Source organism: Phoca vitulina, unplaced genomic scaffold (assembly GCF_004348235.1).
Source record: "Phoca vitulina isolate PV1807 unplaced genomic scaffold, GSC_HSeal_1.0 scaffold50, whole genome shotgun sequence".
Classification (NCBI taxonomy): Eukaryota; Metazoa; Chordata; class Mammalia; order Carnivora; family Phocidae; genus Phoca; species Phoca vitulina.
In genome coordinates this window covers 10,220,305-10,234,651 of record NW_022589753.1, presented here as the reverse complement: position 1 = coordinate 10,234,651, position 14,347 = coordinate 10,220,305, and the positions used below count along the sequence as shown (strand labels likewise).

Genomic DNA, 14,347 nt, shown 5'->3' with positions numbered 1-14,347 from the left:
GCTTATCTCTGCCTCAGGGCCCTTGCACTTACTGTATCCTTCAGCTGGGCCATGCTCCCCCACCACTCAGGCCCAGCTTAATGTGCCACCTCTTCCAAGAGGTCTCCCCTGATCAGCACACCCAAGGCTGCTACTCCCCACCCCCAAGTCACCAACACATGTTCCTTGTTATTTTCATCATCATGCTTAGCTGTTTGAAATGATGGTTTTCATCACTTGTTTATTGTTGGTTTTCCCCACTAGAATGTGACCTCCACGAGGGCCAAGACTTTCTTTTGATCACTGTTTTATCCCCAGTGCCTAGAAGAGTGTATCATGCACTCCAAATATATTTCTAAGTGGAAAAATTCACGTTAAGAAGCCCACAGGAATGATGCGGGTCCTCTCGGCTTCTGGCAGAAGCAGGTGGACAAGTTGAGCATTCTTGCTTTCACGAAGCAAGTGAGGGACAATACCAGGCTGGTCCTCCTGATTCTAAGGACATTCATGAAGCAATGCTGCATGATCGCCTATCTCCCAAGCCAGACCTAGGAGAGTGAGCTGCAGCAGTGAAGGCATATTGATGAGGGAAGGAACACAGTTGGGTTTTCCAAGCTCTTGCTTGCAGAAAAGGGCATATGAAACAAGCAGACTTCCGGATGGTGAACGATAGACCTCAACCCTACCTCACACCATACACAAAAATTAGCCTGAGATGGGAGTGTATCCCTATACCCAAAAGCCAGAATTGAAAAGCTTCTAGAAGAAAATATAAGAGACTATCTTTGCTTCCTTCAGACAGGTAGAGAGATTTGTTGGGGGAATGCAAAGAGCACTAACCTCAAAAGAAAAGAAAATGGTAAGTTAGGACTTCATGAAAATAAAATATCAGTGCCCGTAAGAAGACACAAATAAGAAAATAAATAGGCAAACCACGGACTGGGGAAAACGTTCATAGTACATACATCTGGCAAAAGACTCCTATCCGCAATACCAAACAACTGCTGCACATTAACAATAAAAATCTGAGTAACCTTGTAGAAAATGGGCAAAAGCTTTGAACGGACACTTCACCAAAGAAGACATGGAAACAGCCAAGAAGCACACAAACTGGAGCTCAGCATCCTGAGTCTTTAGGGAAATGCAAATTATGCACAAGGGGGGGTACACTTCAGGCTCCCCGGAATGGCTACCAGTAGAAAGACTGACAAAATCAAACATCGGGGAGGACGTGCAGCACACGGAACCCCCATGCACTCTCGCACAGAGTATAAAATGATCTAGGAAATACCTAAATTGGAACACATCCTTTCCCCACGAAGCAGCAATTCCACTCCCAAGTATTTACCTGGGAGCAGCGGAAGCGTTTGTCCACAAAAGACCCGGAACGAGAAGGTTCCTCGCAGCCTTCTCCACAGCACCCGAACCCCGCCAACAAGCCAAATGTCTATCAATGGTATATAAACAATCGTTATAGTCACACAATTGAATAGCGTTCGGAGAGAAAAAGGAATAAACTATCGAGTCACACCATAATAGCAATGGTCTCAAAACCACCGTGCTGAGCAAAACCAGCCAGACACAAGGGTGTGTGCTGTATAATTCCATTACATGAAGTTCCAGAACAGGCAAAGCTAATCTGTGGTGATAGGAATCAGAACAGCGGTTGCCTGTGGGGGGGGGGGCTGGGGAGGAGGCACTGATGGGGAATGAGGGCCCTTCCAGGAGAGAAGGAAATGTCCTGGGTCTCGTTTCGAGTCGTGGTCACACAAGTACGGTGAATTGTCAAAAATCACTCGGCTGAAGACATGCAGTCTGCGTGATTTATTGTATCTTAATTAGAATTCAGTAAAACCCAGCTATGTCACAAAAAGGGAGAGACCGAAAAGAGCTTGTGAGAAAATCCAGGTGCCGGTCCCCATCATATACCCACCGGCCCAGGCCCTGCGAAAGGAGCAGAGCGAATTTCCATTCTGCGCTGGGAGTGGGCAGGACTTGGTGGAAGACTGCTTTCGGTGTTTTCTGAAACTCGATGAACAGAGATGCCCCTTTGCGGGGCAAGGAGAAAATCCATGGGAAGGTGTTCACGGGACAAGACCTCTGCACCTGTGGACAGCCCCCCTCTGTCTCTTCACTGCCTTTCTCTCCCACCGGGCAGCCTGGAGATGCTTGTTTTCACTATTTTTTTTTTTTTAAACAAACATTCTAGAGATAGTTACTATGTGCCAGACCCTGGCTGACACCCTCTGGTCTCCATCCTTACGTGAGAGAGACTGACAAGTAAATTGGGTTGTCAGCTCAGAGCGGGGGCCCCCGTACCCTGTGGGGTCAGGGCAACCGTCCTCCTTGAGGGGCCATGTGAACGGCAGCCTTGGATGAGGAGGAATGAGCCCAGTGACTGGAGGATGGGAGAAGTAGGGGAGGCAAGGTCAGAGGGTCCCAAGCTTCGAAGCATAGCAGAATCATCGGGCGACCTCCGAAAAGTCTCCATGGGTAGACCCCACCACTGACCGAAAGACTTGCCATCTCTGGGTTGAGATTCGGGCATCGTACTGTTTTTTAAGAACTCCCCAAGTGATTCCAACGTGCTGCCAAGTTTGAGAACCAGTGTTCCAGATGGAGGGGACAGCGTGGGCAAAAGCCAAGAAGTCAGAGAAAGATGCCAGTGGATTTGGGAACCGAGGAGCAGAGAGTACATGAAGTCAAGAAATGCAGCTGAGGAGGTGTCCCAGGCTGAACAGAGCCCCGGCCAAATCTCCCCAGCCACTCAGAACCTCAAACCTGACTGTATTTGGAAATACGGTCTTTGAAGGTGTAAATAAGCTGAGGATGGAGGGCAGATCACGCAGGATCAGCGTGGGCCCCAATCCCAATGAGAGTGTCCTTGTACGAGACTGAGCAGAGGGTCACGAGAGCAGGAGGCAGAGACTGGAGTGATGCCCCCACAAGCCGACGCGTGCAAGACTGCTGGCCACCACCCGCAGCTGGGAGAGGGGCCTGGAACGTTCCCCTGCAGAGCCTCTAGAAGGAACAACTCGGCTGATACCTGGATTCTGGGCCCTGGCCTCCGGAACCGTGAGACAACAGATGTCTGTCGTTCCGAGCCTCCCCGTCAGAGGCACCTGGTCAATGCCAGCCCTGGGGAAGTCCTACAAGAGGGGCGCAAGGGTTCAAGCACCCCAAGAAAGTAGCATTGATGCTGAGAACATGGAGGACTCTTGAGGAAAGGAGAACTGCTCCATCTCTGGGCTCTGGAGGAGGAAAGGCCCTGCAGCTGCGAGCAGGGTGTGGGGTGTGTCGTCAGGGAAGACGGGGGTGCCCTCCTGGCCTCTCCCGTGTGCCTGGAGAAGCGGGAGGCGGGTTGTGGGTTGTCATCAGTAGTGGGAAGGGGTGGGGGTGGCGCCCCGAGCCAGGAGCACTGGGGAAGCTGCAAAAATCAGCTCTGCTGACAATCGAGGGAGGGAACTAAGTATCTCCTTGGCAATACTGAAGGATCTTGTGGGAATGGGGAAGTAGCGTGGAAATACAAAGACACGGCTTGCCCGTCTACACGAAGGTGAGCTTTGACCTCTGGCATGCTGACCTGTGAAGAAATGTAAGCAATCAACGTTTCTAGCAAATTAGTCCACTTTCCAAAGAGTGGCCTCCGGTAGTTTGTTCAAGTTTTTTCTTTTTTGTTTTTCGTTTTTTTTTTTTTCACTAGAATCTGAGAACTTACGAGGCCCAAGATGGTGTACAAGGGGCACCTCCAAAGTGTAAGCTAGCCTTGCAGATAAGTACCAGCCCACTGAGTGTTTTTCCTACCAAATCACCCTCCCCACGGGATCTATACTAAGTCAACCAGTCAATAAATACTTACCGTACACATACTCTGTCCACACAGGCTACGGACTGTCAGTAAATATTTATTGAATTATCTCCCTAGGGATCATATAGTAAGTCCATTAGCCAATAAATGTGTATAGAACTATCAGGTGGTGGTCTAGGCAAATAGAACAAAGAAGGGAATAAAAAGGACAGAGGATTCTGAGTAAGAGAGAGAGCGCAAACAATTGGTGGTTCGGTCTGGTACTGCAAGAAACTGTGGTGTTCTAGAAACCTTAAGAAGGTATTTCACAGAACTAGAAAGCTGGAGACTCTGGCTCTGTTACCTACTGAGTAAAAATGAGTGAATCACTTTACCAAGAAAGTCTGTTTCCTTATCTGTCAAAAGGAGGTGGTTGAGTCAGCCAAACACAGAAAAAAGCCTATGTTCAAGATTCAAACAAGTTTATAACACCCTGAAGATCTTGCTGGAGGTGGATGTGGTTCAATGGTGATTCCTTAAAATCTCAGATCAACAGGAGATACACTGACCCGAGCGACCCAAACATGGAGAGAAACAGGGGCTCTGGCATGTGGTCTCTCCTGAGGCCTCCTGTTCCCCACCTGGCTACAAACCACAGCCCCATCCTGTAGTGTGAGTCATTTGCCAGAAAGAGGAGACCTTATCTTCTCAAAATCCCCCAAATCACTGAGGAAGAGCCCAAGTTTCCTTCCCAAAACATCTCGAGATGTTCAAAAACAACAGCGGAGTGGGGCAGCGACCATGACTAGCACTCAGGGGCCAGGGGTGGGGTCTGCTGGGTAGAGGAGGGGAATTCCAATGTTTCTGAGATGACGTTTTTCAACACTTGTTTTCCCTTGTTGTCTGTTCTTGGGTCTTTCTCGTCTAACATCAGAGGACAGACTCACCACCACGTTCAGCCTGATCCACATCATGACTCGCAAGGCTGGAAGAAATCACAGGGCCCCTTCATCTTTTTCCAAAGACCAACCAAGACCAAGTTCTGGCTTCTCTCCCAACAAGGGCCCACGCTCTCTCCTCGTTGGCTTTCAATCCTGAGGGCCAGTCTTCCTCAACCCTCTCCGCATAAGATATTCATGCGTTTGCTTTACTCATTAATGTCTGATTAAGACTACCTCTGATTAATCAAAGCCACATGAAGATTTCCTCTGATCCACACAGTATTTTGAATTTGTTGTGGTTTTTTAAAAATCAGGAGATTTTTGGTTTGTCTTAGAAAGTCAGAGGATTTGGCCACCCCTGGCCTACATGCCCACATGGAAATACTGGCTGGGGTGACATAAAGGCAGTCCCTTTAGGTGGGGAATGTGTCGCCCTGCTCCCTGGTCTCCACCACTCCCTACTGCCACCCACCAAGCCACTCCACTCCTCCACGGGACCTCCCTGGCCTCCGTAGGTAACGGATTTTTGTGACACAGATTTATGGTAAAATATCCAGTAAAAAGGAAAAAGAATCCTGAAACATAATTGAATACAGAACATGATTGTAACAACATAAAAAATACTTAGAAGAAACTAAAAAATAATATAAATAGCTTTGGTTTCAGCAACAATGTTTACCTTTTTCTTCTTTATGCTCTGACAAGTGATTTGTGAACTCTCAAACCCAGAGCAGACAATAAGCTTTGCCATGTCTAAAAGCAAAACCAACTACAAAACTTGCCTCAAGTACCCATGAATGAGCTCAAAGTGGCTTCTTTTTTCAAAGCCTGATGAGAACTGAGCCAGTTCCTGCTGGGGTGGATGGGGGGGGGGGGGGGGCGTCCCCATGGCAGGTCTTGGCCACTGCACACTAGATCATTCTAAGATTCCTCTGCATCTTTGTTTGGGCATCTCTCCCTGTTCACATTCCAGGCCTGCTGGTACAAGTTAGCAACCCCTCAGCTCTCCCCACCCCCCCTTCTACAAAATGAGCATCATGGCACCAGCCATTGCCAAAGACTGCCGTGAAGACTCCATGAACTCTCGAGTGCTGAGCGTTCAGCACTGTGAGCCCCAGAGTCACCGCTCCAGAGGTGAGAGCCACTGGGATGCTCTTCTGATCGAAAGGAGAGGCAAGGAAAAGGAAAAGAGGACACTGCGTACAGTAAACCCACTCCAACTGCATCTACCCTTTTTAAGACCAAAACATTTATACATTTCAAATCTTCTAAACAAAGCTGTAGGCTACTCATTAGCTGTATTATTTTTTAATTTCCTGTGAGACCACGAAACCTTCCACAAGTAAATAGAAGCAGAGAGAAATTATAAAATGGGCTCTGTCTCTGGGCCCTTGGGTCCTCCTGGGCCCCCTGTGGACCCTTGTGAGTCCCGCGTATTCTCGCTGGGCACCTTGCCCCGGGTGGAAGGTCACATACAGTACACTTTGCAGAAGCCGACCCTGCCCAAAGCCCAACTTACAGCACTCGATGGGGTTAGACGCAGTTTGCAGGGAGACGATCCTCCCACTGGACTCTGGAATGTGCACTCGGAACACCAGCCGCACCCGTGTGTTCTTCCTGCCGATGTCCGTCTCGCCTTTCCGCAGCTCAATGTCGGCGTTCCGAAGCTTCAGGATCCCGGCACAATCAATGCTGCCAGGAGGGGGAGAACCCCATTTAGAACTGACTATCTCGGTGAAAAGAAAAGATCACCCACAAAACCACCTTACTCAGTTAACTAAAATAATTCTACTGCCAGCTACGGTGGGGTGGGGGGGGGGGGGGACTGCAATCCATTGATAAATATTTCAGCCAGGAGTTGATGCCCAGTGGGAGGTCAAACACGTACAAAGTCATGAGAGAAATTCCCCAGTGGAAATTACTTCTCTAGGGAGATTTTTTGGTTTCAATTTTTCTACTCTCAAAAGTATCTGAAAAACTCAAAGATGTAACTGGTAAAATTGATTATAGACTGCTCAGTAGATAAGAGTGATGTATCAACATTACTACTTTACATTAAGGATCTTTACTTTAAACAACATTAAGTATCTTTAATTTGATAAATGTACTGTGGTCACCAAAGAACGTTCTGAGGAAATGCACATTCAGGCATCTAAAAGTAAAAAAAGTCACTGTGTCTGCAACTAACTCTCAAACAGCTCAGGAAAGAGCAAAGAGTGAAGGGAGTAATAAAGCAAGTGTGGAAAATGTTCGCGATTGGTAAATCGGAGTGAGCAGTAGACAGGAGTTCTTTGTAAAATTCTCGTGGTTTAGAAGTTTGAGATTATTTTCAAATAAAGAGTTTGTTTTAACTCCAAAACATGGGTGCAACGTCTCCCAAACTTTAGCTATATGCCTGTTGCTTTATGAGTTTTGACCTTTCTGTATCCTTATTTAATCATTTCCATGTAAATAAATTTAGCCTCATCCCAAGTAACATAATCCAAAGACACACAGGTATTCTTCATCCTGACACACATGAAAAGTACTTAGGTAGAGAACTTTTTCAACAAATCTCGGAGGGTCCATCACAGAGTGGGAACTACCATCCACGGTTCCTTCCGCCAACTCGAGAGAGTCCCCTGTCCCAAATCCCTGCCACTTGGCCCCCCTTGTTTCCCCATAAAGACCCACCACCCTTGGCCCCCAGCCCTTACGTCGCCCTCATGTTATTTTTTGGCTCTAGAGGGATCTCCAGGACTTTGGTGTTGCCCACGATCTTCTCGTAGCTGGTGGTGGTGACGGTTTTGCCCGTGATCCGGTGCACCTGGTAGAAGGCATGGGGTTTAAGGATCCGCTCATCAGCTGTCCCAATGAAGATCTGAAGCCCCAGGGGCTTGTTTTCCATGTAGCCATGGAGCTGTAGGGGAGAAAACAAAATCAAATTATTATAGCACATTTAGTATGCAGGGTGTTGGTGGGTGTAGTCCCACAAAGATCTGAGAAGCTCATGGGCAGCAGAAAGAGCAAAGGATTGCTGCATCATCTGGAGGAATGGAGAACTGGAAGTAACCCTGACGTCCAAGTAGAAGGACTGCTTCAATAAACTACAGAGATCCTCTCTAAAATGGAATATTAAACAACCATGAGGAAAAATGTAGTAGATCAGAATTGCATTTATGAGGAAATAGCCAGAAATGCCAGTGCTCAGTGTTGCCAGGAGGGTTGTGGGGAGAATGTCACATGGTGGTGAGGACAGAAAATAACCAGGAAATATAAACCAGAGTCTTGACAATGGTTGCCTGGGAAGATCAGAAGAAGGAACTTACACTTTTTTACATGACTGTATTCCAGCTAACAAATTATATTTTTTAATAAAAAAAAAAAAAGAGCTAGGCAAAAGTACCATCATCTGAGTCAAAAGAAAATTAAAGACTGGAGGAAAATGTATGCAACATAGAACAGGCAAAGGATTAGTACATAGAATATATAAAGAATGCCTACAAAATTCCTGGTCATCCTATTTAAAATTGAATCTTACCCCCAGTGGGTAGGACTACCTCCTTCCTTCTTCTCTATCTCCTTTTCCTTCTTTTTATCCCATCTAATATTATTATATATTTCCTCGATTCCTTTTGCCTAGGTCTGTCTGTCTTTCTTTCTTTCTTTCTCTGTTTCTTGAGAGAGAGTGTGTGTGTATACATGCATGTGTGAGGGAGAGGAGGGGCAGAGGGAGGGGGAGAGAGAGAATCTTAAGCAGGCTCCATGCCCAGCATAGAGCCCAAGATGGGGCTCGATCTCATGACCCTGAGATCATAACATGAGCCAAAATCAAGAGTCAGACACTTAACCAACCAAACCACCCAGGTGCCCCAGGTCTTTCTCCTACAACTAGACTGTCACCTCTTCGAGGGCAGGCATGTCTATTTATTTTACTTGCCACAACATCCCTAGCACCTAGAATACTGCTTGGTGCATGGTAAGTATTCTGATACATGTGTGCTGAATGAATTAACAAAACTATCCAACAGAAAAATGAGCAAGAAATTTGAACAGGCAATTCACAGAAAAGCAAATGACCATTAGCATGGAAAAGATGTTCAATCTGACTTATAAACAGGAAAATGCAAATTACGTAACTATGGGATACCATTTTTCACCTATTCAATTGGCATGCATGTTGGCATTTGATAAAATCATGTGTTTTAGAGACTATGGGCACACAGGCACACTCATGCAGTTCATAGGAACATAACCTGGTATAACTATTTTGTTAATATTTTTTTAAAGATTTTATTTTTGAGTAATCTATACCCAATGTAGGGCTGGAACTCACAATCCCGAGATCAAGAGTTGCATACTCTACCAACTGAGCCAGCCAGGTGCCCCTTAAAGAGTATTATGTAGCAGCCATTAAAATTAAAACTACATATTCCCTCTGACCTGGTAATTCCATTTCTTACTATGTATCCTAAAAGAAATATTGTGCATTCAGGAGACATGCACAAAAATGTTTAATAAAACAAATGGAATAATAAACAATTAATTATAGCCATAGGCTTCTGAGTAATATGAAATATCCAGGCTATGAAATACTACAGCAATTAAAAAAACACACACAAAAAAACAGTAGAGATCAATGAACTGACCCAGAAAGATCTCAGACTCACTACTGAAAGAGAAGACAACTTGCAGAAAAACATCTATCGCAAGATTCAACTTATTTTTTTTAAATGCTGGATGTTTGGGGTCTATCCATTGATACAGATATAAACGCAATAGGAAAAGGTGCAAAAGGGTGCACTCCAAAGTGACCACACCATGGTCACTTCTAGGGATGGAGGAGGAGATCAAGGTTAAGAAGGTGGTCAGAGAAGACTCTCACTTGATTCACAATGAATGAAGAATCAATGCCTAGACACTTGTGAGATGTAACACTGGTTTAATATATATAATAACAAAAGAAACAGAGGACTAGGCTGAGACTTTGAAGACGGTGTCCTGTCTTGCCACTCCCCAGCTGAGAAACACTGTTCCTTCCTTGGCAAATCGCGAGGGGCTGTGACAGGTGACAGCTCCCTAAATCCTACCCTTCTCTGCAGGGCTACAGAACTAGGATCTCCAGCCAACTGCCAGAAAAACAAAGACTCCAGGGCAATGGAGGATGACACAGAGTCTAGAACTCTCCTGGCCAGCACCATCAATACAAAAATTAAAGAAAATGGAAAATCCAGGTTCTCAGTCACGCTAGCCACATTTCAAGTGCTCAGAAGCCACAGCGGGCGAGTGGCCACTGCCGTGGACAGCACAGGAACAAAACATTTCCATCATCAAGTTCTACTGGACAACACCCGTCCCGAGAGATGACATTCTCTCGTGCCCTTCTGAAAACCATACAGAGACAGGCTGGGAGCAGAGCAGCGCCAGATGGCACCTTTTTTTAAAACCTGCCAGGCCGACACCCACAGCATTTACATGTCTGATACACACCCAAGAGGCGCCCTGGGGCAAAGATGGAAATCCAAGTCAGAGCCTCTTATCTTTTTCCCCCAGGCAAAGTGAAGAACGAGGGACTGTTCTCCTGCAAAAATCAAAGCGGGAAGGTCCGAGTTGAGATTTTGTTTTTGTTGGTTTTGCTTTGCATTTGGACCCAAGATAAATAGATGTCCTCACCTCCTCTCCTATAGATGTATCAGGAGGTGGTAAACAGAGTTATCACACCATGTTAAGTAGGCCGGATAGATAGTGAGCCCAGATTGTCTCAGGTTCTTTCCTCCTCCCCAGGACAGAAGAGCAGAAATTGCAGCCCAGCTGTACTCATGGTAAACAGCCAGGTGACACCTGAAGACGAAACTCATCACATCCCCTACGGCTCTACCTGAATCCAGCCATTTCCACGTATTCCCCAGCACCAATGCCTCTCCCTGGACGGACCACCACTGCCCCCTCACTGGCCTCTTGCTGGCCTTTCACAGAAGAGCCCAATAGCGTTTAAAAAAAAATGCAAATCAGACCCAGACACGCCCCTGCTTACAACCCTCCAAAGACTTCCCGTGGCCTTAAATAAAATCCAGACTTGGTCCCATGGTCTCTGAGGCTTCCACCAGCCCAGTGGCTCATTTCTCCCGCCACCCCCATTAGGTCCCTGCCAAAACCAATCAGTCTTCTAGTCCCTGAGCACACCAAGCTCTCTCCAACCACAGGACATTTGCACAGCCCCCTCCTCTGCCTAGAATGCTCTCCCACTGGTACATTTTGTCTTCACATACCTTCCGGTCTTTCCCGAACCACACCCAACGCTGGAGCCAGCTTTTTCAGCCTTGCAAGAGCCACTTGTTAAAGTTTTTAGAAATTTTAAGAGCCAGTTGGTGCTACTTTGGTAACCTGAAGTCAGCCACAGTGGGGATATTTATACCACAAAAATTGGCAAATGCTACACACTGGGGCTCTTTTTTTTCCCCAGAGAATCAGACATTTCACATTCTCGAGCACACCCCTGGCATAGTGACTTCATTACCATCTGAAATGTTCTTGTTCTGTTGTTTGTTTGCTTAGCACCTCTCTCTCCCACCTAAACACGAGGTCCAAGAACCTTGGTAGCAGGAACCTTGTTGATTTTGCTCAGTGTGATCAATAAACATATTGCATTCACAGTCACCGGCAGAGCACCCCCTGAGGCTTGCCAAGGGCAGGCGACCGGTTAACATGGCTAGGACAGGGCCGAGTTAGGATGTGCTTTCCAAGCCCTCAGGCCACCCCCCCGCCACCACCACCACCACTGACACACGCTCTGGGATCTGGTGGGCCCACAGCTGCTCTGGGATCCTGGACTGCAGGTCAGAAATGCAGATCAGGTCCTCAAAGGAAAAAGGAGTAAGTGTTCAATTGTGAGATCAAGCATGTTCTTCCTGCTCTACAAGGGGTGTGGTGGGGGGGGAGCAGGAGGGGGAGGGATGGGGAGAAAGACAGGCAACAGAAATCAACACAAGTAATGGTACTCTTTGAGAAAGAAAGAAACCCATTCCTTTAAGAAGGACCTCTCTGCATTCCAAAGCAGCCCCCTGGATAAGCAGGACCAGCCACTGCAGTGCGAACAGATGAAGCCCACCTCACCAGGCGGGCGTCCCCTCCGCAGGTAACAGTGGAGAGGGGTGTGGGATGGTAGAAAGAAGAAAGGATTTCACTCTTGGTCACACGCAGCCGAATTTCAATCCTGGCTCTGCTTCTTACACGCCGTGTGGCTTTGGAGTAATGACTCCACCCTTCTGGGTTTCAAATGCTCACGTAAAACAGGGATATCACCTCCTACTCCCCCGGGCTCTTTCGAAGGCTTAATAGGACGACTTTTGTGGGGCCCCAAAGGATAGCACCCAGTAAGTGCCCGTGAACAGAGACTTCTCCTTGTCATCAGAGGATGACACGAATCAAAACACAGAGGTGATACTACAGAACTGAATGGAAAGGTGAAGAATGAATGTGAAAGACTAGCAAAGTGAAAAACGACCTGAAACGGGCTTGTGGGTGGTAAACCCGGGCACTAATTCCAGTCTTCTCTGCGGGCTGGCTAACAGCCACTCTGACAGGGAGGGCTGGAACGAGGTGGGGCCCAGGGAAGAAACCTCACCATCTTGCAAGAAATGCAAAGAACACTTCCCCTCCACCCTCCCCTCCCCGAGAAGGTGGTGGAAGGTGCCCAGAGCCCTGACTGTGTGGCGTGCTCATTCTGGAGAGCCTTGCCAGCCATCTGGAGATTTGGTAAGGAGAGCATGGAGCCATTTACTTCCTTCTCCAAAAGCCTAGTGATTTGGGTCTTGTGAAAAGAACTTCATGTCTCAGGATGGCCTGATGGGCCCTTGAGGTCCCGTATGCCCCATTGTCCCCATTTTAGGGACACTTTGGTCACGAGGCCTCTTTCTAGGCTCCTCCAAAGGTAAGGTCTTCCCAGGGACCTGGGCAAGCAAAGTCACCTTCCGACCTTAGCAGACACCTGCTGCAAACCTAGAAGGTCTCCCAAGCACAAGAGGCTCTGCTCCCTGCAGCCGAGGTGAGAGCGAAAGTTCTGCTTCTTGTCATTTCCCAGGCGGGTGACAGGGTTCCAGGAAGGAGGGGTGTTTCTAGTGCACACTGTGAGGCCTGATACCCGAGTAGGGAGTGGCAGACTGATCTAATCTACACAGCAGGAGAGTAGGGTTACTCCTTTTTTGGATGAGGAAGCTGAAGCTCAGCAGAACCCCACAGCTCCGAAGCCCCCGGGTGGAACCCCAAGACGCGGCCCTTTTGGCTTCCTCTGCATCACCCCTGACTCGGAAAAAGGCCAACTCTCCTGGAATCTGGAGTAGGCATCTTAAGACAGGCAGGTGCATTTTGCCAGCTCAGCAAAAAGAACCCAGAGGTGAACATGGTCTTCACACCCCAGAGACCCACGGTTTCACGGGGAAGGCTCATCAGAACCCCCACCCCCAGATTCAAGCTCTGCCTGCTGGCAACAGCAATTTAACTGCTCTGGTGCACAGATAAAAAGGGCATCGATCTTTTTTGGTATTAATTGTATAACAAGACAAAGGAAAAGTGAGTAAAGGTTCACTCATTGTAGGAAAAATAGACAGCACCCCCCAAAAATATAAATTATAAAGAAAATACTCTCTCTCAAAATAAGCAAGCGTTTTAGTGTATTCCTTCCAGACTTTTCTTCTAGGCACACATAATTGGGATTCTGTTTTACATATTGTTTCCACTTAACAATACAGTGCGACCACTTCCCCTTGTCATTGACTCTTGTTTCATGAGACGATCTCAAATGATGGCCCAGTATCCCTGGGGCTCAGACTAACAAGGCCAGTAGGGTGCCTGGGCACCTTATCACGTGATTTAAGGAGGCACTGGTTCTCGGGATTGTCTAAATGCAAGGCAGGCACCAGGGAGTGAGTGCTGCCTTAAATTTTGCCCCCACCCCTGCCTCTCTTGCCTTATGCTGGGTCCTAGCCCAGACTTTCCATCTTCCCTATGGGCTACAGCTTTAACCCCTACAGTTGGGCATTTAAGTTGCTCAAACTTTCCCCCATGATAAACACTGCAGTGAGAACTCATAAATGACATTTCCTTGAAAACAATTTTTCTATCAGCTCTGCTCAGAGCTTTTTAAATACTCTCAGATGGACGAGACTGCCACCAAGTCCAAAATGTGGGATTGATTTTCACAATGGCAACTGGCCAAAGAAACTGTTTTGAGTTTTACTAAAATCAAACTTCAACAATGTTAAGTAGCATTTTTTGTTGTTGTTGAATTCGGAATGTTAAGAAATTGGTATCGTCCTCAAAAACTTCACTCTGAAAGAAGAGAAAAGCCCATAAGGGTGTTTTCTTGCGATTCCCAATTGTCACATAGTGTGTGGGGAGAAGATTTCTACAAATATGCATGGATCCCAAATTCTGCCTTTATTTCTGGATGCAAAAACTGCAGAACGTACCTGCCACCCCAACCCCCCCCCCGACACACAGACACAAACATACACGGACACACACACCAGGGAAACTAGACCATGATTTTACTCTCACCTCGGGCATCCCAACAAACATTACATACGCATATAATGAGCACATATTAATAACTTCATGAGAAATCCTAATTCTCGAGACCTCCCTCTGCCTCACCCCATACTAG

General features: G+C 47.0%; 1 protein-coding gene across 1 annotated transcript in view; it reads right to left on the bottom strand.

Annotated features, from left to right (window-relative positions):
* NFATC2 (nuclear factor of activated T cells 2) overlaps positions 1-14,347 on the bottom strand; it is a 138,693-nt gene that overhangs the window by 69,311 nt on the left and 55,035 nt on the right. Inside the window, exons 4-5 of the mRNA XM_032387614.1 lie at positions 7,404-7,606; positions 6,227-6,399 (exon numbers count right to left, since the gene is read on the bottom strand). Coding sequence (XP_032243505.1) covers positions 6,227-6,399; positions 7,404-7,606 — 376 coding nt within the window. The remainder of the gene's footprint in view (positions 1-6,226; positions 6,400-7,403; positions 7,607-14,347) is intronic.